At 37.6% G+C, this 23,769-nt stretch overlaps 1 protein-coding gene across 9 annotated transcripts in view; it reads left to right on the plus strand.

The window, feature by feature from the left end:
• MCUB (mitochondrial calcium uniporter dominant negative subunit beta) overlaps positions 1 to 23,725 on the plus strand; it is an 81,581-nt gene extending 57,856 nt beyond the window's left edge. For 8 of the 9 annotated variants that reach the window (XM_081058499.1, XM_081058495.1, XM_081058501.1 and 5 more), the window contains 7 exons: positions 6,504 to 6,579; positions 7,094 to 7,264; positions 11,502 to 11,606; positions 16,950 to 17,110; positions 18,317 to 18,520; positions 19,102 to 19,218; positions 20,667 to 23,725. In XM_081058499.1, coding sequence (XP_080914625.1) covers positions 6,513 to 6,579; positions 7,094 to 7,264; positions 11,502 to 11,606; positions 16,950 to 17,110; positions 18,317 to 18,520; positions 19,102 to 19,218; positions 20,667 to 20,744 — 903 coding nt within the window. In that variant the 5' untranslated portion in view covers positions 6,504 to 6,512 and the 3' untranslated portion in view covers positions 20,745 to 23,725. The remainder of the gene's footprint in view (positions 1 to 6,503; positions 6,580 to 7,093; positions 7,265 to 11,501; positions 11,607 to 16,949; positions 17,111 to 18,316; positions 18,521 to 19,101; positions 19,219 to 20,666) is intronic. The other variant, XM_081058503.1, reaches the window with a different exon arrangement.
• Positions 23,726 to 23,769: the final 44 nt, after the last annotated feature.

A 23,769-nucleotide genomic window follows, 5' to 3' on the forward strand; every position in this document is an offset into this window, starting at 1 on the left:
CTTGGTTAGATAATTGCTTTTCTTTGAAGGTTATTCTTGGATTCATTAGTTTTCCACCCTGTGGTGTGTCATGATTTTTTGTAGAACCTCATACTGAGTGAGCTCCAAGCTTTCATTTCTTTTTGCTTCTCTGTTAAAGAATAATCAGAGGGCTAGATAGTAGCTCTCTTTGGATGAAAGACTTCCATTCATTAATTATAAATAATGCATTTTTAAGCCAATATACTCTAATATTTCAATATATTTTATAACAGACTAGAGTGGAGCAAGCAAATTAGTCTAATATCTTCTCTCTGGATTGTGATCTTTCATTTGCTCTCAAAACCATTTCCTTGTTGAAATGAAGAAAGGAAAGTGGGAGGGAAGGAAGAAAGAATGAAAGAAATATATGTTTACAAGAACATAATTTCAGGGGTCTTGCAGAGATCAGTGCTGAGAATGAGGGAATGACTGGCTTAAATGCTGAGTGTTTGGAAGGGGTAGAAATGTAACCTGGCTGAATGGAAGATGGCTGAGACACTACACTCAACATGTGGAAGTTATTGTTGGTTACCACCCAGCTGCTGTATGCATTACTTCTGTTTCTCTTCTATTTTAATCATGTCGTTGGATTGACTACTCTTCTTGGACTGTCGAGATCAAAAAGAGAAATTTATTTTAACAGGGACGATTCGTGTAGTACCTGAGAGAGACTAAAGTATTAATTAAGATAACTGTCTATTGTGTGCTACAAAATGTAATTTTTGTTGGGCAGATTTAAAATATAAATTTTCAAGTCAGAAGAGTTCATCAAAAGAGAGCTAGTATATAGAGTTCCATAGATTTTATGGTGGGAGATGAGAGAGAAGAGTAAGAGCTGGCCATGCCATGTACCGTGTTTCCCCGAAAATAAGACCTAGCCGGACAATCAGCTCTAATGCATCTTTCGGAGCAAAAATTAATATGAGACCCAGTCTTATTTTACTATAATATAAAACGGGGTCTTACAATATAATATAATATCACGTCTTATATTAAGTTTTGCTCCAAAAGACTCATTAGAGCTGATTGTCCCGGTAGGTCATATTTTCAGGGAAACACGGTGGGTACACTGGGCAGGGCTTTCCACGCAAGGGTGGGAATAGTGCAAATGCATGGAAGCATACAATAGTGTGCTATATTCAAAAAATTGCTATTTGTTACACATCTCTGGAGTACAGGGCTGGCAGGTAGGTGGTGCTAGAGTGATAAGGTAAGGCTGGAGAGGTCGCCTCACCTCTCCACCTTCAACTCATGGAAAGTTTTATTTGGAATTGGACAGCAAATAGAGATCTTTCAGTCTAGAAACAGTTTGACTTTATGTGATTTTAGAAGATTGAAATACATCTTAATCTGGAATAGATTGGTGGGAGAAGCCAGTTAGGGAGCTGGTACAGTGATTAGATGAGAGGATGAGGATGAGCTAGAGCAGTGCAGGTGGAGCTAGAAAGTAGAAGTTGGATTTGCGAGCTCTGTGTGAAGTAGAATCACGCAGTGACAGTTCTGTTTTAATGACTGGTCTACCAGTTGATTTTATGGTATACTATTAATAGTTGTTTAAGATAACTCTCAGGCCTCTAGTTCTAATAACTGGTAATAAGTGGTGTGAGTTCATCAAGATAAGGAATAAAGGAGAGGCTTGGATCTATGGTGGAACAAGAAAGAGCTCAGTTCAACATGTGTTGGGCTGAGATACCTGTAGCCTCTCCTGGGGTGATCCTCCCCCAGGAAGCTTGTTGCTCCAGCGCTACCCAAATGTGTCTTCTTGTTTGAATTCTGAACCTTATGAAGATTTGCTTGTTTGGGTTCAGACTACTACCAAATCTGGGGTTGTATTGAGTAAAACAACAAGAAGCAAAGAAAATATTCCCCAAAGAAGTTTGAAAATATATTTTCAGGATTCTAAAGCAATTACTAGTTTATGATCCAGTCATTCTGCAGCCTACCCTAAAGAAAAAAAAAAAACATAGAGAAAGATTTATGTGCAAAGATGTTTAGAATCAGTTTAGTTGTAATGATAAAAAATTGAATACAATTCATAGAAAATAAACGAAGGTATACATCACTGTTAACTGTAATAATTTTAGTTGATGGCATTATTGATGACTTTTATGTTCTTTTTTGCAAGTCTGTGATTTATGGATTTTCTAAAATGGTCATGCATTCCTTTCTGACAAGGAAAAAAATGTAGAAGTAGTATATAAAATGGAAATATCCAACAGTACGTAAGTGGTTACATCTGGTACACCCGTAGGAGAAGTAGTTATAGAGCTATTTAAATTATTTTATGAGAAGTTTTTAATGAGGTAAGTAAATCTATAAAACATTAATGATTGGCTCCCAGTGGATTATATGATTATATGAACATACGAATCTATAGAAAGGCTTGCATAAAAGAATTTGGGCTGATGGGATTGTGGATGTTGTTTTTCTCTGTTCCCCAAGTTTCCACAATGATTTTTACTATGTTTCTTTTCCTCGTCTTTTTTTTTCTTTTTAAGTTTTCTTGTTTCTGTAGGGCTTCTTCCTTTTTCTACTTTTCATGAAAGTTTGTTCTACCTTTTTTTCTACCACTTTAGAAACTGTGATTGAGTGGTTGGTTTCCTTTAAGTGCTTAACACAGACACATATTTAATTATAACTTTTCGAACAAAGTCTGAAAGTTTTCATTATCTTTGCCCTCCTCCTGAACATGGCGAGGATATTCACATGTTCTAGGAATCCACTGAATGTAACATACCAAGTATTGTGTAACATTTTTCCACTCATTTTAACACACTCAAAAAGGTTTAAAATTTATTACAATAAGTAGTTTATTTACCAACATTTTTACAGCTTTGGTGTTTGTATTAGTTTCCTAGGGCTTCTGTAAAAGTACCTCAGACTGGGTGTCTTGAACAGATTTATTTTCTCACAATTCTGGAAGCTAGAAGTCTGAGGAAAAGGTTTCCACAGTGTCGGTTTCTCTCATTGGCTTATTTATTTGACATTTTTCTTGCTTCTTGAGGTAGGCCTGTAATGAGATCAACTTCTCTCTTATTACCACTTTTGCTGTATCCCCCAAATTTTGATATGTTGTATTATTATTCTCATTTGTCTCTATGTATCTTTTGATCTCTTATTTCTTCATTGATCTAGTCATTGCTTAGTAGCATGTTGTTTAACCTCCACATATTTGTGGTTTTTCCTGCTTCCTTTTTTTTTTTTTAATTAAATTTATTGGGGTGACAATTGTTAGTAAATTTACATAGATTTCAGGTTTCCTGCTTCCTTTTTGCAGTTGATTGCCAATTTCAAATCCTTGTGGTCAGAGAATATGCTTGGTATAATTTTAGTCTTCTTAAACTTGTTCAGGCTAGTTTTGTTTCCCAGCATGTGATCTATTCTTGAGAAGGTTCCATGTGTAGTAGAGAAGAATGTATATTTTGGTTTTCTGGGGTGAAAAGCTCTGTAAACATTGATTATGTCTGTTTCATCTAGTGTGTTGTTTAAAGGCAATTATTTCCTTATTGATTTTCTGTTTGGATGATCTATCCATAACTATCAGTGAAGTTTTTAGGTCCCCTACTATAATTGTGTTTTTGTCAGTTTCTCCCTTTAGTTGTGTGTTAGTAGTTGCTTTATATATTAAATGATAAGTACTTTAAATCATGAGTCCTTTATGATGAGGAATGTTAGTATCGAGGAACCTGACTCATAAACTTTCTTTAGTATTATACACAGATTCTAGCATAGAATTTAATTCATATATAAAGGTGGTAATATATAGAAAAAGTGGGGAAGGTTACACACCAAACCATTGTTAAAGAAAAAATTATTCCTGACACTTGTTGAAGACGGGAGAGTAGACTTTATTCAGGGGAACCACAACAGTGGAGTTTTGCATTGGGGAAGAGAGATTAGGCTCACCTCCAAATGCATTAAGGAAAAGTGGGGATTTATATCTGAGAAACAGAGTGGGGGCGTTTAATGGATGGCAAATGACTAAGCAGGTAGGGTAATTCTGGGCAAAACTGATCTAACAGGATTCCTGCTGAAGCAGACTAGGGTGATCAGAGAATACCTGTGGGATGGGAGAGGAGGAAGAATTTGATCAAGTATTGAGGGTGGGAAATTCTGGCTCAACCAACTTGACAAGATTCTTGTTAAAAGTGGGCTCTTGGAGGACATGCCCAGGGTGGAACTTAGTGAGGTTCCCAGGAGCCTGACTACAGTTTAGAGTCTCTGTCATCACTAACGGCGATGACCTCTGGGGACTGCCATGGGTTGTGCAGAAGTAAAAGGCGGGGCTTTAACTTTTACCCCCTACTTTGTTATATTTGGCCTTTACACGTGGAGAATCATTTATAGTAAAGATTTTTAAAGATGTATTTTGGTAGAGAATTAATTCTGACCTGTTTTCAAATGGTTACATTTTTCTCAGTTTCATGTAGTTTTACAAAAAGTAATAGTATTATAATAACCGTTATCAAACTTGGAAAACTTATACTACATATGTTTAGTTATTGAGAGTTGCATCTATTTTAAGAAATAAAGAGCTTTTTCATCTTGATAGTGGCTTATATTTTTAGAAATGAAATTCAAATGAACAGCCTTAATGTGACAGAAGATGTTTTGTTGAAACTAATTGCCCAGGTTACGTTTAACACTAGAAATACGTATTTGGGTGTTTTGTTTTACTTCTTGATCAGATTGTTTTGATTTTGAGCATAATGGAACTTTATTTGAGTCAGTGTCAGTCTTTCTTTATAGTAGTGAACACATTTTTAACTATTTATTTAATTAAATAGTGTACCCTCACATGAATGAAAACTTGAAAAATACAATTTATATGGGGCCGGCCCAGTGGCTCAGGCGGTTAGAGCTCCATGCTCCGAACTCCGAAGGCTGCTGGTTCAATTCCCACATGGGCCAGTGCGCTCTCAACCACAAGGTTGCCAGTTCGATTCCTCGACTCCCGCCACCCAAGGGATGGTGGGCTCTGCCCCCTGCAACTAGAAACTGGACCTGGAGCTGAGCTGCACCCTCCACAACTAAGATTGAAAGGACAACAACTTAACTTGGAAAAAAGGCCTGGAAGTACACACTGTTCCCCAATAAAGTCCTGTTCCCCTTCCCCAATAAAATAAAAAAAGAAATGACCACGAACTTAGTGGCTTAACAGAACAGAAATGTATTATATATACATATACATATACATATACATATATATATAAAAGGTTGAAATGGTAAATTTAAAAAAATGCAATTTATAAAAGAATTCTTCATTGTATAATTACTGGCAAAGTTATTGTTAACAAGCTACTGCAAGGTGATGCATTGAAAAAAACTGGATCAATATGGAACAGCTACCATGTTGTGACTATGGTACTAATTCTTCTGGCATGAATTCATTTGAGTTCCAAATGCCTATGAAGCAGCTCTTCAGCGCCCTTTCTTTCTACCATGTACTATGTTTGTTCACACGCTACACCACACTGTCATTTGGCCTTTGTTACTAAGCACCAACACGTCTGTAGACACGAACACCAGTGCAAACTCTAAACACTCTTCCATAGTAAGGTAGCCATGCAGATGTTCAGGACCCAGCAGCGGATTCCTAGAACAGGTAAAGATCCTTGTCATGTTCAGGAGGAGGGCAAAAATAATGAAAATCTTGAGACTTTGTTAGAAAAGTTATAAGTATAATAAATATGTATCTATGTTAAACACTTAAAGGAAACCACTCAATTTGTGGTTTCTAAAGTGGTAGAAAAAAAGAAAGACTAGAACAAACTTTTTCATGGAAAGTAGAAAAAAGATACAAAATGCCCTATAGGAACCAAAAAACTGGCTGACTTTCTGTGACGAGGGAAGTGGTCTCTTCCTGCACTGTCTGATACGGTGGCCACTCAGCCCGGGGAGCTGTGGAGCACTTGAAAGGGGCCAAAGGTGATTATGAGAAACTAAATTTTTAGTGTTATTTAATTTTAATTAACTTAAATTTAAATGGCAACACAGACCTACCTAGAGCACTGTTAATCAAAGTCAAAGGTGCCTGAGAATCACCTGGGGATCTTGATAAAATGCAAATTCTAATTCAGTCAGGCTGGGCTAGGTCTGTGATTCTGCATTTCTTATCAGCCCCAGGGGCATGCTGATGCCTCTGGCCCAGGGAACATACTTTGAGAAGCAAATATCTAGAATATGCTGTATCCATTTATTTTAAATAATCACCTAAAAGGAAGAACCAAATTTTAAAATTCTCACAACTCCAGGATTTTCACTTCTTACACCAGACCTGTCCTGGTGTCACTGCCGCAGCACAGTACGTACAATAGCCGGCAGGCGTGCAGCCAGAAAGCTTTGGGGAGCGCAGGTGGGAACCCATGGGAAGCTGAAGTTTTCATTATGCTTGCCATATAAGGGTAAAAGGAATCTTCTGGTACAGACACTTATTTCAGCTTTCCCACTTTTTCTAAAAGAAAAAATAATCTTTCTTACAGGTTTTGTATATGAAGCTGTGTGAAAATCTGAAGTACTATCAGTCACATCTTTATAGTACAGTGGTGCCACCTGATGGTAAGTTTTCTTAGCACTTCTTTGATTCCTACGCTAATTTATTTCCAGTGTTCCAAAGTGACAAGTGTGACTTTTGAGCAAAACAGGCGTTTTTTAGCATCGTTCCGCCCTACACCTGGCTCTGTTCAGTCCCTCCCTTTTCTGTTCCCATTATACCTCTGATGGCTTTTGGCAAACTCCCACCGCAGCAATCAGAGCAGTTACAGATGAATTAGAAGCAGTTTCTGCCCTCAAGAACTTAACTCTTTACTTAGAAAGACTCTAAGACGATTATAGTAAAGTATCACACATGTGCTAGTAAAATGCCATAGAATCGTAAGGAAGTATGTCAACTGTAGTCTGATAAAGGCACTATCGGAGCCAGGCAAATGATGACAGCAATTCAGAGGCTTTAAATTCCATGTTTACGCATTCCTTTTAGAACTTTTGTATTTTAAAGTTATTTTGATAAAAAAGTAAATTTTATCTATTTCTATATTATCTTTTATCTGTGTCTATCTTTTTTTCTTAACAGAAATAACAGTTAATTATAGACACGGCCTTCCCTTGATAACACTTACTTTGCCATCCAGAAAAGAGCGCTGTCAATTTGTAGTCAAACCAATGTTGTCAACAGTTGGTTCATTTCTTCAGGACCTACAAAATGAAGATAAAGGTATCAAAACTGCAGCTGTCTTCACAGCAGGTATATATACTTATTTTTTCAACTTCATCTTTTTCTGAACCTTTGTTTTGCTTCTTTACTATTTTAGAAATAACTTGATTTTTTAATTCTTTATATAATAAATGGTTGGTCTTTACTGAGCAATTCATTTTTATAATCAGTAATGTAAAAAACTACTGAATAAAATTAATGGAATAAATTTAATGCAAGTTTCAGTTTTATTTCATAAACTTAGACTAAAAATTTTTTTCTCAGAGGAAAAAAATGTTAATGACATAGTCATTAGCTACATGCAAAATTTTAAGCAAAATTTGAATAATTAAAAAATGAAATACAATTTCAGTGATTAACATAGCCAGTGAATAATTAAAATACACGAACAGTGCATTTATCTTTGTTATAAAGCACTTACAGCCTAGTATGTTTTTTGACAGAATTGGTTCTCAGGAAGCATATATATGTTTCTGATACCAGCAGCGGTAGTTAATCATTTAGACATTTTAAATTTACACTATAGCTTTTATGTCCTTGTCATCTGAAATGGTCTTAGATGGACTGTTCCTAAAAGAGAATAAAGAATTGTTTACTCCAGCCAACACACAGGGGTTACAACTATATAGATAAATGAATAAATTTGCATTGTTACTTTATGGTAGTATTACATGATTAGAATACTTATTTAAAAGTTGAGTAGTGTTGCAGTTTTGAAAAGGAAATAAACATTCTTCTTTCCTACCTAAGTTCAGAACTAATAAAGGATAGATAAAGATGTTGGAAAATGGAGATTAAAGACTTAATTTACTTAAATATTTATTGAGCACCTAACATATACTAGGCACTGATTTCAGTGCTAGAGTTGGGCAAAGAACAATAGAGATACGAACTCCTGCTCTTATAGAGCTTATATTTTAAAAGGAGAAACAAGGTAAAGAAATAAAATACATAGAATGTTAGATAACAAGTGTCATGGAGAAAAATGAAACAGAGTGGGCTGCAGGGAGTATATGTACTGCGGGGGGAGATGCCGCCTAAGGTCACTTTTGAGTGAGGACCTGGAATGAGATGAGAGAGTGGTGTGGGTGGGAGAAGGCTGCTCCAGGCACAGGCTCTGAGGTGGGAGCCCACTCCTCTGAGGCTACACAGTTGTTGCGTGGAGGCAGGAGGCAGAGGGGAAAAGACTTGTTTTAGGTTATTGTAAGGGCTTTGGATTTAACTGGAAGGGGAGCTTTCTTCCTGGTAAAACCAGAATCAGAATAGGGTTTTTTTTTGGTTTTTTTTGATAGTAAAAAGAACTATATACTCTTTTAATTAACTAGTTTTCACCTCAGATTCTTGTTAAAAATAGTTGGTAAGGCAAAAGCAATCAGGGCAGAAGTTTCAGTGGGCAATAATGTTTGCCATGAGGTCAGAAAGCCTCTGGTTCTCAAAGTTGTCTTCTGTATGCACACTGTGGATAACAAATGTTCTTCTGATCAATCACCTCCCAAAGGAAAATCCACATATTTAGGTTCCCTATTCCAGACATTCTTTCTTCAGCGTCTTCTGAAGTTGATTCTGGTACGAAACCAAAAAAGATTGTGGGTCCAAACTACTAGGAAGTAATTAGGCGTTGATGGACTGTACCGTCTGCTGGCATTATGGAGGATGACGGCCTTGTAGCTGAGATCTTCGATCCAAAATTCAATATGTCAGACCACCCACAAGATCAGTCTTCTCACAACTCTCAGGAAAATGCCTACTTGAAACATGCTATCGTTTTGTTTAACTCCTACTCTTCCTTCTCTTTCTTCTCATCATCATTGTCTCAGCCATTGGTTCAATGAAGAAGAAGATAATTGAGTCAGGAAGAAGTCTGTAGATCAGTTAGGGTTTGGCTGGTATCTGTTGGGCTCTGGTGGGTTGGGCTGCAAATTTCCAGGTGGTTCATGTCTGTCCGAGATGCTTCATTCCGGGGCCTTCAGTGAACTGGGTGGGGCATGCTCTCAAGCCACCCTTTTCACCACAGAATAGGGTTTTAACGGCCTAATACTCCATCCCTGAACTTGACAGACATTCCCCCCTAGTCACAGGAGCACTGAACACAGATGGGCCTTCCCTGCAGGCCAGGACCTGCCTTCCCAAGCTTCTAGGAGCAGGCAGATGCAAAGAGAGCACCTTGCTTGCCTGGTAGGTAGTAAGTGTATACTCTCTAAGTGCTTGTTAAGTGAATGAAATAAGAGAGGTTAAAGCAATGATGAGTGTGTGCCCTGCTTACTTCTGAAAATAATTTGAGTAGCTTTGAAACATAAACCACAAAGAAAAACACTTGAAATGTTACTAGAAATCTTAGAGAAAGGGGGCTCTTAGACTGAGTGAAAACACTTTATTGGGGTTTAAATCAAACTTGCCCAAGAAGAGGTGAAAAATTCAACACTCTGTCATTAGCTCCTTCAAAGTGTGCATGGATCTTTTGCTGTTCTATGTTAGTATAAAGAGTAATGTACCGTGTTTCCCCAAAATAAGACCCAGCCAGACCATCAGCTCTAATGCATCTTTTGGAGCAAAAATTAGTATAAGACCTAGTCTTATATAATGTAAGACGGAGTTAATATATAATATAATATAATATAATATAATATAATATAATATACCGGGTCTTATATTAATTTTTGCTCTAAAAGATGCATTAGAGCTGATGGTCCGGCTAGGTCTTATTTTTGGGGAAACACGGTAGTACTTCAACTGAGTCATCATATGCAGTTGATTTCTTTTTATAGTAATATTTTAAGGACCTGGTTTTAAATCATGTAAATGTAAATTTTTAGATGACACTTGTAGAGACAGATAAAACTATTGGTGTGTTGCTAATCTTTTTAAAATGAGGCTCTGTAGGTGGCATTTGCCTGCATTTAATTTGAGCATGAAGAATGTTTTAAGCTTGTCACAGTTTTGCCCATAGCGTGGGTTGAATTATTTGGCCGTTCCTGGGAAAATGATCTCACCCCAACTGATGAACAGGAACCCAAACAGCCAAATTCTAGGAACAGACCCAGGTGCAGACTTGACTTGCTGCCTCTGGAACAAAAGAACTACAGAGAGCCAGACAGGAGGCAGGCAGCCAGGGTCTTCCTGATTTTACTAGCAGTGTTCCTGCCCTCACACTAACATAGCTTCGGTGACTACAGCCAAGCAATGCCTGGTCTTTATAGCATGTAATTGTAAGTACACTGTTCGAAAGAAGCAATGACAGAGAAACTCCTACCCCACACCAGTTTTTTGCTTATCATTCGACAAGTTTGCTTTCTTAACAGCTGGGTTGCATTAAAGTTTAGTTCAAAAGTGTAATAACACACACTAGGCTATATGAGAAACTGCAAAACAGACTGAGGTTAAACTTTTCCGAGAGATTTTTTTTTTTCCTGAAATGTTCCTATGATATTTGTAATTACTGTCAGAATCTCTCCTGCCTCTCTCCCCCTCCATAAAATAAACCACAGAAATGCAGATATACTCCTTAGGTCTAATTATGTTCATTACTATCCCTGCCACCCCCACCTTTTCACAGCTTTGCCTCTTTTCCTCTTTCCCAAGGTAGAAAGGGAGGGAGCCCTGTGTGTGTGGTGGTTTGTGGTGCTGTTTAACCACCAAGTTTTAACTAACACAAACCTGTCACCTCTAGTAATTAAAGCTAAGACAAAGACAGGCTTTTAAAAATGTTACTACCTGTGTGCCTGCACATACAGTCAGGCTTGGCTGTAAGCCGCAGAAAATGGACTTGGTGAGGACTGCATCAGCAGACTCTGAAATTGCAGTTGACAGAAAGCCAGGCTCAGAAGAGGGCAAGAACCGGGGTAGGACACAGCAGAGACCAGGTTAGCCCCGGAACAGCCGGTGAGCCCCGCTGTGACACCCTGCACCCCACAACTGCACCCTCAGCTTCTCTGGCCTTTCTGTGAAGAGTTCCCACTTCTGCTGAATCTTTGCCTGACTGCAAATACGTCTCACCAGGGACGTGAGCCTGGATTGTAGCCCAGCTGACAGGGCAGGGATCTCCCGAAGAACCACTTGCCTACTTTGCTTGGTCCAGTGGAATGGGCACTAACGCAACAAGGGAGGATTCCTCCCAATGGGAACAGTATTGGGTAGGAGGAGCCCCCAAAAGGCAGATGCCCACTTACTGTGTTATAAATACCTAGGTTAGTATTTCTTTATATGTTGGAAAATGGTTCTTACTGTTCTAAGACAAGGACATATTTTTGCATTATGTTTTCTCTTTCAGATGGCAATGAGATTGCAGGTTCAACCTTGATGGAAATTTTGCTAATGAATGATTTTAAACTTGTCATTAATAAAATAACGTATGATGTACAGTGCCCCAAGAAAGGTAAGAAACTCAGCTATGCAACTACCTTAACATTTCCCTTTAGCTATGGTACTTTTACGGGGAGCAAACTTATCTTAATCTTTTTAAATAATAAAATGACCATGAAGACTTTGGAGAACCATATGTAAGCTTTTCTATCAGTAGAAGTTGCCTAACAGGGCTTTTAGTGCCATGTACTCTTTTTAGACTTTTAAGACTTCACTTTAATAACTTCAATGCTTAATCTGACATTATTCGGTTAAGAAGTGGGCCTGCAAATCATAAACTCAAGTGTGTATTGTACAGCTCTTAACTCTTTTTTTAAAACTAGACTTTATTTTTTAGAGCAGTTTTAGGTTCACAGAGAGACTGGGCAGATAGTACAGAGTTCCCGTATATTCTTTTCCCACCTCCCCACAGACTCCCCCACTATCAAGCCCTAGAGGGTACATTTGTTACAATCCATGAACCTATACTGACACAACGTCATCACTCAAAGTCCATGGTTGACATTAGGGCTCACTCTTGACGTTGCACATTTGATGGATTTTGACAAGCGTAGAGTTCCATATATCCATCACTGTAGTATCATACAGAATAGTTTCACTGCCCAAAAGAATCTTCAGTGCTCTGCCTTTCATCATCCTCCCCACCCCCAACCCATGGCAACCACTAATCCTTTTACTCTCTGCATAGTTTTGTCTTTTCCAGAATGTTATGCGCTTGGAACCATACAATATGTAGCCTTTTCAGATTGGTCTCCCTAACTTATTAGTATGCATTTAAGTTTTCTCCCTGTCTTTTCATGGCTTGGTAGTGCATTTCTTTTTAGCACTGAATAATATTCCATTGTCTGGATGTATTACAGTTTATTTATCCATATAGCTATTGAAGAACTTCTTAGATGTTTCCAAATTTTGACAATTATGAACAAAGTGGCTATAAACGTCTGTGTGTAGGTTTCTGTGTAGACATAAGTTTTCAGCTCATTTGGGTAAATGCCAAGGAGCTTAATTGCTGGATTGTATGGTAAGAGTATGTTTAGTTTTTTACAAAACTGACAAACTTTCTTCCAAAGTGGCTGTACCATTTTGCATTCCCATCAGCAGTGCTCCCGTTGCTCCACATTCTCATCAGCATTTAGTGTTGTCAGTGTTTTGGATTTTGGCCATTCTAATACATAGAGTAGTCATATCTCATTGCTATTTTAATTTGCACTTGCCTATTGACATATGATTTCAAATGCTTAGTTGCAATCTGTATATCTTCTTTGAAGTATCTGTTCAAGTCTTTGGCCCATTTTGAAGCAGGTTGTCCGTTTTCTTGTTGTTGGTTTAAGACCTATAGATCTATGTTGCTGACCTACATAATCTTGCTTCTTTTAAGAACTTTTAATATTTCTTGCAAAACAGTTCTACTAGCAACAAATTTCCTCAATTTTTGTTTGGTTGAGAGACTTCATTTTTCCTTCACTTTTGAAGGATAATTTTGCAGACTACAGAATGTTAGGTTGGTGGGATTTTTCTCTAAACACTTTAATATTTCACTCTACTCCCTTCTTGCTTGTATAGTTTCTGAGAAATCAGATGCAATATTTTCTTTTCTATAGGTAAGGAGTTTTTTCCTCTGGCTTCTTCCAAGATTTTCTTTCTTATCTTTGATTTTCTACAGTTTAAATATGATATGTCCAAGTTTAGGGAGTCTGGGGACTTTATCCTGCTTGATGTTTTCTGAGCTTCCTGGATTTATTTGTGGTTTGGTGTCTGATATTAATTGGGGGAAATTCTCAGTCATTATTGCTTCAAATAGCTCCTTTATTTCTTTCTCTTTTCTTCTGGTATTCCCATTACATGTATTTTACATGTTTTGTAGTTTGCCACAGTTCTTCTATATTTTGTCCTGTTTTGTTCAGTGTTTTTCTTTTTCTCTCTCTCTTTTTTTTTCAGTTTGGGAAATTTCTGTTGACATCCTCAATCCCAGAGATTCTTTTCTTAACCCTGTCTCTCATCTACTAATGAGCCCATCATGGGCATTCTTTTCTGATACTGTTTTTGATCTTTAGCATTTCATTTTGATTCTTTCTTAGAATTTACATCTCTTTGCTTATATTTATTGCTCATCTGTTCTTGCATCTTGTCAACTTTTTTTTCAGTAGAGCCCTTATCATGTTCATTATATTTATTTCAAATTGTTGGTCTTCTATTCCTTTCTCTCTCTGTTCTCCATCTTGTAGTCCCATAATGCATGTTATAATGACTTGTTGTAAATGTCTCATGGTTATTGGATATTCTGTTCCTTTTCTCCCATTCTTCTTTCTCTTTGCCTTCAGTTTGAGAAGTTTCTATAGACATATCCTCAAGCTCATTGGTTCTTTCCTCAAATTTCCTCAGTCTAATTCACTGATGAGCCCATCAAAGGTATCCTTCATTTCTATTATGGTCGTTTTGGTTTCTGGCAGTTATTTTGATTTATTTATTAGAATGTCAATCTTTCTGTTTACATTACATATCTGTTCTTACACATTGTCTACTTTTTCCATCACATCCCTTACCATAATTAAACATATTTATCTTAATTTCCTGGTCTGATAATTCTAAACTTTTACCATATCTGATTCTGGTTCTTATGCTTGCTTTGTTTCTCTAGACTGTTCTTTCCTTGCCTTATGATTTTTATGGAAAGCTGGATATGATGTACAATAGAAACTGAAGCAGGAAGGTCTTTATTGTGAGGTTCTATGTATATCTGGATAGGAGGTAAGCCTACCCTGAAGACATGAGGCCCAGTGAGCCCAGGTCTCACTGTTCTCAGGGTGGTCAAGTGCTTCACTGAACACTGACTCAGACTTTTCCAGCCTCACAGTGTAAATTAAATTAGCAGAGGCTCAGTACGCCTGGCTGGAAGGAAAATAACAGAGGAATTTTGTATTAAGTTAATGGAAAATGAAATTTTTAAAATTATAAATTCTGAGTTTTAACAAAATATATTTAAACTCCATTTTTCTCCTAAAGCGTTATCAAATTTGGATTTCAAAATTCAGGATATAAAAATGAAATCCACATGGACGACACATATAAAAGGAATAAACAGCTGCTGAAGAAAAAGAAAAGAATAATTCTCATTTTTGGTCTTTGTTAGGAAATATCACAGACAAATGTTGAAACTGGTAATACAACATATGAATTCTGTGGTGCCACATTTCTGAAAGAGTATAGCCAAGGTGCTTGTTATTGAACTCAAATAAATATTTTGTGTCACTTGTCAAAGATTCTCCTTGACCAAACTTTCATCAGGTTCCTCTGAGCCCTCTTCTCAACTTGGCCTCACCGTGGCTTATAAAAACTGTAGACACTTAGCACAGTTGATTTTGCTCAACTTCCTACCCCCTACCACACACACTAAGAGACTTGAACAAACACCAGCATAGTTTCTAACTGCTCAAGGCCATATCCCTAGCATGACAACTCCAACCCCTCTGAAAATGCTTATCTGAGAAAGCTCAACACTGCCAGCAGAATTGACTGTTCCAGTGCAACCTGGTGATGGGCAGGTGGTCTCTGAACGCCCTCTCAGAGCAGTTACTTTAGAAAGCTCACAGTTATAAAACCTTTCTGTATTCCTTTGAAGTATAACTCTTCTACTACCCGTAAGTGTCTTCTCAGTGACCTGAGAGGCTACCCTTTTAAATGTAAACGTTTAAGAGGTAACTCTTGCTCACTCCCAGCCTAGTGGGCCCCTTGCTCTGACTTGAACCACTGGTTTTGTTTGTTTCTCTTCTGGATAAGCACCAGTTAACAAACCCAAATGGTCTAGTCACATCAACCAACCCCTATTCTTACTTTTTGTAAATTTCCACTTCCCTGACTCTGCTTAAACCCCTGATATTCCCCTCCTTCCCTCAAAATGCCCAGCCACTGCTGCACAAATAGAAGTTGAGTTCAGTTTGCTCTAACCCTCTTCCCAGTTGGTTGCAATCATTACTGAGTAAAATCTGTCTTTACCACTGTACTAGTGTCTGGCTTTTTTTTTTTTTTGTCTTTGATACACTCCACGGCTTTGGACAAAATTGTGCGCCGTCTATACCTTTCTCCTGTATGTAGACCTTTTAAATATCAATGTATAATTTTATCAAAACAGAGGGGCTCAGACTGTTTTGCAAATCTCAGAAGCCTAGAAGGGAACTTCTGGTTTTCACCTCTTTGTGGCAGTTTTAACCTAGAATGTGGAAGGGATTAAAGACCACCATAAAGTCTTGGAGAAGTAGGTGGACTGCCGGCAAAACCTGGAAGATAACTGGGCTAATACTGACGCCAGGAACATAAATCTCTCTACAGTTGTTTGCTGCTGCTTGGTGGGAGGGTCCATCTCCCCTTCTTCTCACCTTGTCCACTTCCCTGAAGCTCCCACACACAGGGGTGGGGAACAGTTATAATCCTCAGGAAAGTATGATGGCCCAATTTTATGTGAGTTCATAGATCCACAGAGGCAAAAGGATGAGAGAAATTTATAATCAATAGAACTCTGTGAAAGACTCAGAAACGGTGACTCCCTTTCTTGTCAGTATGAACCACGTTTCAGATCTGTACCTTGTTGTAAAGAACTTACACTTGAAATGCTTTTCAAATGTATATTATACTTTAGTTTGCATGTTTGTACACCAGCTTCCCTCCCCGTGAATCCTAAAATAATTTTTGGATAATTGGTTGGAGGGTGATGGGGAGGTATTTTAGGTTGCACTCAGGTATAAAAGTGAGCACATAAACTAAAGTGTTGTGTGTTGGCGTCTTTTCTAATTCTCTGTAGAGAACCCAATTCATGCTATGTTCAAGCTCTAGAGATCAGTTTGTATGGTATTTTAGTGACCTAGCTAATTCCTCTCTTTAACTTTGTGTTCCCAACTTATTGAGTAAACTTTTTTTTAAAAATAAACTTTTCTGTTCTTGCCAACTGCCTATTTAATAAAATGGCCCATTTGTGCAAACCCCCCCCCCACACACACACATATACGTGTGTGTGTGTGTGTGTGTGTGTGTATGTTACAAACTAAGGTGAGGTATTCACCTGGATTCTGATAGATGGATATTCCCCTAACTCTTCCTATATGAAAATTTTTAAAGAAAAAGCAAAAGTCATTTTACAAAGAAAAAAGAGAAACAAAAACATAATGAATTTTAAATCTGCTGTCTAGGAATTTATCATTCCAGACTGTCTTTATATGAGAGGGACTAATGGAATCACCTGAGACTGGAAGAAAGGCCAATACAAACAGTAGCCGGACCCCGGGACTCAGATTTGGTTCCCTGGACTTAGACCCTGGAGACAAAAATGTGGTGACTGCCTTGTTTCCCTTGTGTCTTTTCTCAGAAAAACTGAGTAGTGAGCATGCTACTGAGATGGAAAACATGAAATCCTTGGTTCACAGATTGTTTACAGCCTTGCATTTAGAAGAGTTTCAGAAAAAGAGAGAGCATCATTTACTGGAGAAGATTGACCACCTGAAAGGACAGCTGCATCCCCTCGAAGAGGTTAGGAAGCATCACAGTTGAGTCTGTTTGAAAATAAAATGCAATATTTATTGAGCGTTCTCCATGTGAGCATTTTGTGAATGCTTTACATGTTCTCATTTTTTCCTTTGGTCCTCACAGTGAGCCATGAGTTTGGTACTGTTATCTTTTTCATGCTTCAGATGGGGACACTGAGACAGTGAAGGTACATAGCTAATATGTGGTAGAGCCAGAACTTGAACTCTGGTGGTCTGACTCTAGAGCTGCCATCTGAAACTCTGTGCTCTGCTTCCTTTCCATGGATGGGCCATAATGTCTCTGTAAATGAGGGTCATATGAGCTGGGATGCGCTAGCTGCAGTACTACCACAGTCTCGTTTTTAGAGAATAGGCCCATGGCCCCAGCTCTGCCTAACAGAACTGCAACTGGAAAGTTAGTGGTGGCTTCCTAACATCTGAAATTAATCAGTGGTGGAGAAATAACCTTCAGGGTAAAGTGGGGCAGCAGTCTGTTTGTTTTAATTTAAGTGAAAAAACTGCATCTTTTAAACCTATGATCCCATTTGTGATTTTTAAATATGAGTAGGTGTATCTTTGTATATGAATAGAAAGTTTCTGAAGATAAAAGAAACTTTTAATATTGACTACCTCTTAGGATACTTAGGGGATGGCTGAGAGAAAGACTTTTATATGATTTGTTGGATTGTGTACGTACATTTTTTTCTTTAGTTTTTGGAAAGTTTCTGATATATTTACTTCTATTAAGATTTAGAAAATGAAAAAGGTGGCCAATGGAAAGTTTTCCTCCCACTGCCCTTCCAATCATATCCTCACACCTGTGAACCATTTCAGATTTTCTTTATCTATATACAGATGCAAATATGTTGTATTATTTTTCCCTTTTTCAGAAAAGGGCATGGGCTATTATACACTGTTTTCACCTTTTTTCACTAACAGTATACAGACATAGCTCATTTAATTTCTCTTTATTGAGCTTCACAGATACTGCTTTTTTTTTTTTTAAGCGAATTGAAGGTAAGCCCCTCCACCAGTAAAAAGATTATTATTCGTTGAAGGCTTAGATGATGGTTAACATTTTTTAGCAATAAAGTTTTTTTTTTTAATTAAGGTACGTACATTGTTTTTTCGTAAATCTACTGCCAATGTGCATTACTTTTGTTGCTTTTCTTCTTGTAAACTGAACTAATAGTAATTTTTTTTTTCTCAGATGAAAGCTAGAATCGAAGCTCGCTCAGAATCCAAAACCAGTGGACTCCTGTGGGGTGGATTAGCGCTGCTGTCAGTTCAGGGCGGGGCACTGGCATGGCTCACCTGGTGGGTGTACTCCTGGGATATCATGGAACCAGTTACATACTTCATCACATTTGCAAACTCCATGGTCTTTTTTGCATATTTTCTTGTCACTCGACAGGTGAGTAGTTTGTTAGGAAAATGCTAAGTTAGAACATCTTCTGCAAAGAATTCCTTATACAAGTTATGTAATGAGCAATAAGCCTTTCTATTTACTGAATTACTGCTATCTGGGTTTTTATAAACTGGTAAGTTTTGTTGTTGTTTTTCATGAGGATGGAGATTATATACAGCACAGAGAAACTATATATAACCTCTATAGATAAATAAATAGTACAACGCACAAATTGCTGAGATAAACACATCAAATTTATGTTCTGTGCCCTCATTTATAGAAAAAAATTGTATTTGTATTGCAAAACACCTAGTAACTTCAGCTTTTCTCATGATTATTTTGCCAAAAATCTCCATTTCCCCCTTTCTCCCTTCTATCCCAGTGTATGTGATTTCTTTTCCCAGCTTGCTCGCTTTCGAAAGGAGCATCTATCTAAAACGAGACTAAATATTTTACTTGTGTTGCCTTATACTTCCTCCGATGGCCACTACAAATACCGTACTCACTGCCTTCCTTTGCTTGCGTGTTGCTAAGGCTTTCTTGTGGAGGTATAATGTTCATTTAAAACGTATTCTTTTTTTTTTTAGGATTATACTTACTCAGCTGTTAAGAGTAGGCAGTTTCTTCACTTCTTTCACAAGAAATCAAAGCAACAGCATTTTGATGTGGTGCAATACAACAAGTTAAAAGAAGACCTTGCTAAGGTACTTTATTACAACACAGCATCTTACAGCTGGTCTTGTTTGGGAGCCAGAACTTAGTGTCAGGGAAACACAATTGGGGCTTGTCCTCACATGTTAAATCTTCCGTGTATTAGGGTTTGTTTAGTGAAACAGTTGACTTGTCTGAAACTAGTTTCATATCCTGCAGTTTCATTGTCTTCTATATTAGAAATGTGTATGTGAAAATGTCTTAAATGACTTTGAGATAGTAAAATAGTAGTTGTCAATAGGAATCTATTTCTAAGTGAGTGTATTTTTAAAGAAAACAGTCCAATAGCAAGCTTATTTGCAGATTTGTAACTATTAAGAACATAAAAGAAAGTAGAATTTCAGGAAGGTGAATACTCTGATAAAGAATTTCAAGCTTTCTTAAAGCATTGCAAGTTTATTCTCCTTGAAAATAGAAGAATAAATATGGTATTCCTCATTTAATAATTTCCATCTTTCATATTAGACAGTGGAGGTGCTTAATGTCACTTACACTGTTAGAAAGTGGGGAAACCAGGATATGAACCCAAAAGTTTGTCTCCAGATCCTGTGCTGTTAAGCACTTTCTCACAATCTGTTTCTTAGGCAGCTTTTATCTCTGGCCTCCCATTGGACTCATTAGCTTGTTCAGATGTTGACTTCTCAAAATATAACTAGATTTTTTATTCTTCTTAGTAATTTTACTAAAAAGTTTTGGTAAAAATAGCTTTCATTGGGAATGGCTGGTTAGCTCAGTTGGTTAGAGCATGGAACTGATAACACCAAGGTTGCCGGTTCGATCCCCACATGGGCCACCCTGAGCTGCGTCCTCCTTAAAAAAAAAAAAAAAAACTTCCATTGCTCAATGCATGCTCACTTAATAGCCAGTAATCAATCATATCTTTTGTTACCTGTACCTTCTAAACTACCCATTTTTTAAAAAAATGAAAGATATTACTAAAATTAAATTTGTAAACCAAAAATTGGAGTTAAAGAGCCTTGAATTTTTATTATTATCATTATTACATATAATCACTACTTAGGAAATATGTAACGATGCTTTTTGTGGAAACTTTTACATTTCAATAATCCAATCCAAGAAGGCTAAGGAATGTTCTTCCAACTAGGTTATAGCACTGGGCTTTAAGACTTAAAGTAGCACTCAATGAAGTATTTTTTTAAGGTAATAAAGTTGAGAAAATAAGGGAAGCTGACAGGTCATAGAGTTTTGTTTTGAATATGAACTGGAAACACAATTATAAAGTGGAAAACTAACATAACAGGAACTATAAGGATGTATTAGAAACCTTAAACTCACCTTTTAAGAAAGGATCCACATAAATTGAAATATTATAGACGTTTGTCACTAGTAGTTTAGTATATGTGTTGATGTTCTTCTCCAGCAGCCGTGCTGATATGTTTTAGTGCTCTGATCAGGGACTTTTTCTTTTCCCCTCTGACAGGCTAAAGAATCCCTGAACCAGGTGCGCCGCTCTCTCTATTTGCCAACACAAGTAGAGGAACTCAATGAAAAGAATTAATCCTACATTTTTAAATGTCACTGAATTTTTCCATTATGTGTTGATTTTGCAACTTGGAAACTGGAACTTTTTGAGTCCCATAGTTCATTTGAATTTTACTGTTTCAGTCTCTTGTTATTAAAAAAAAAAAGTGCTTGCAAAACACAAGTATTCTTGGGAGTTCTCACTTGAGATTTTTTGGCTTCTGGATTTTCATGACTCGTTGAGGTTTAACACTGAAAGGAGCTTGGATGCATCCATCAAAGTCCAATTGTCTGCTGCTGCAGTTTGGCCCTTAGACTACAAATCCTCATCAGCTGTCCTGTGTTCATTCCCTATGAGGAGGTAAAATGGTCAGTGTGCTTGGCATTCACTTTCGTTCTTAGGCTTCATTTAGAATCATCTTGTCATTAATTTCTTTTTAAAAATGTATTTATTATAGTTTACATATAATATTATATTAGTTTCAGATATACAACGTAATGATTCAATATATATCTTATGAAGTGATCACCACAATAAGTCTAGTAACCATCTGTTACCGTACATTAATTTCTTTTTAAATACATAGCAGTTGGAAGATTTTTATCATTAAATATAGCTAAAATTAAAAAATATTTTAAATGTTTCATTTTAACTAATATTTATGGAGATATATACTATTTATCATATGTTGTCAAATACTATTCTAGGCACTTTACATATATATTATCTGTAATCCTATAACCCTATGAGGTAGCTGTTTTTTAATCCCAATTTAATAATAAGGAAACTGAAGCTTAGAGAGTTTAATTAGCCGCAGTACACATGGGTAGAAGATTGAAGCATCTACTCAGAGTAAGTCATAAATTTTTGTAAATTTACAACTAATGGTATTTCATCTATTCAGGATTTCACTGTTTGACACACGTATTACCCTGATATCAGAGATTTGCTTCAAACAGCCCTCAATGTTTTCAGTGTATATCTTTCAATCAAATCCAATTCAGACTTTCTACACCTTAACTAGAAAAACAACAGTGATCACTTGCATTTGTATCAGTATCTCTGAAACAGGGAGATTCTGAATTAGCAATATATTAGTGTTTTATTACTAAGCTATGAATATTCACCTATATATTTTTATAATGAATATCACCACGTTAAGTATTATGACAACTGAAAAGGGTTCCCAGACCCAATTCGTGTGCACGCGCACATTTCCCCACACCAAAAAGCAACTCTCTGACGCTAGTAGTGTCTGAGAATTCAGCTCAGTTCGGACACTGTCTAGCTGGAGATAGAATGCGATTCCGCAGGTAAAAGGCTGAGTCTTACAAGACTGCCTTCCATTTCAGATGCCAGTCGCAAGCCCAGGTTGTCACCTGTGCTTCTGACCAACCAGCTATAAATCAGAGGTTCCGCAAACCCCTCCTCAGGTTACACTAATTTGCTAGAGCTGCTCACAGAACTCAGGAAAAACTACTCATTAAATCACCAATGATTTATTACAAAGAATATTAAAGAATATGAATCAACAGTCAGATAAAGAGATACATGTGATGAGGTCTCAACAAAGGAGCTCTGTCCTCGTGGAATTTGGGGCCCAGCATGTGGCAGGCACATGGGAGTTCTGCTTCCCGGGGAACAACATGGAAGCTCTCCCAAAAAAGCCAACTAGCTGTCCTCCTGGGTTTGTATGGAGGCTCCTTTGCATAGTCATAATTGACTAGGTCATTAGCCATTGGTGATTGAACTCAACCTCCAGCCCCTCTCCCCTCACAGGAGGTCAGAGGTGGAACTGAAAGCTTCAAATCTCAAACCACACGGTTCTCCTGGCAGCCAGCTGCCACCCTTGGGTGGGATCCAGAGCTTAACTCATTAATATAACAAAAGGTGCCTTTATCAATTTCTACACTTAGAAAATTCTAAGGGTTCTGGAACCTGTGAGGATGAAGACCAAATAAATATAACTTGCAATATTGCAATAAGCCCTTAGGACATGTTCTGCCTTTAAGGAACTCTATACTCAAGAAGAGACAAGACCATCAATACAATAAAAAAGGAAGAGAAACCAGTTGGGAAAGGTGGGCCTTGCCTTTTGGGTGGAATTTGGAAAGAGGGAGGGCTTTTCAGTCAGGGAGAATACAGTGGGGTGGGAGGAGTCCCGAAGCAGGTCTTGGCTGTGTATTGGGGGGATAGTTCTCTAACTACAGCAGAGGACATACAATGAAAAGTTGACTTCCTAAAACAAAGTGGAACTGGGAGGATGGGGTCAGATAATGCAAGCAAGATGCTGGATTTAACTTAGAAAAGAGTAAATCCAGTGTGGGATAGAAAAATAATAGGCATTGGGATCGGGCAAATTCTGCCACTTACTAGTTGGAAACACTAGGCAATTAAAGTGACCAGCTCAGGGGAGGCCAGCACAGCAGGTCCTACAAACTGCAAGAGACTGAAATTAACCGCAAGAGACTGAAATTAACCGGATGATGGTCTAAACATCATAAAAATTCCTAACTAAAAGTGTGTCATGGTGGGCAGTCACACCCTGGGCCTGTAGCTTTCTTGACAAAGGACAGTATTTACCTTAAGTAAGGCTGTCTATTGTCTTTTAGCATTTAAGATAACATACCCTTGGAATGTCAGTAATCCCTCCCACCCCACCCCACCCCACCGCTCAGGGCACAACACGCTGCCCAAGACCACAGAACCCCATTTTTATCTTGTTCCCTCATACCATCTCTGTGCTTTGGTTATTATTACTACGTACTCACCAATGTAAAAAGTGTCTCTCAATTTTACTTTTTATCCAATATGAGATTCCTCCCCCCACCCCTTGCTTTCTCCTACTTCCTTAATCTATCCAATGGATTTCATGTAACCCTCATGTCTCCTCCTTTGATTCTAATGTATAAAATAAGCTGCAAAACTGCCATTCTCTGGAGCATTTTCTTAATCTGAGATTTTGCTTCCCAGCAATTGTTGTCAGTTTGGTTCAAATAAACTCATTAAAATTCTCTACAGGTTTGGATGTGTTTTTTTTATGTTGAGACCATTGACCTTC

This window comes from Rhinolophus hipposideros (genome assembly GCF_964194185.1).
Source record: "Rhinolophus hipposideros genome assembly, chromosome: 1".
NCBI classification, from domain to species: Eukaryota; Metazoa; Chordata; class Mammalia; order Chiroptera; family Rhinolophidae; genus Rhinolophus; species Rhinolophus hipposideros.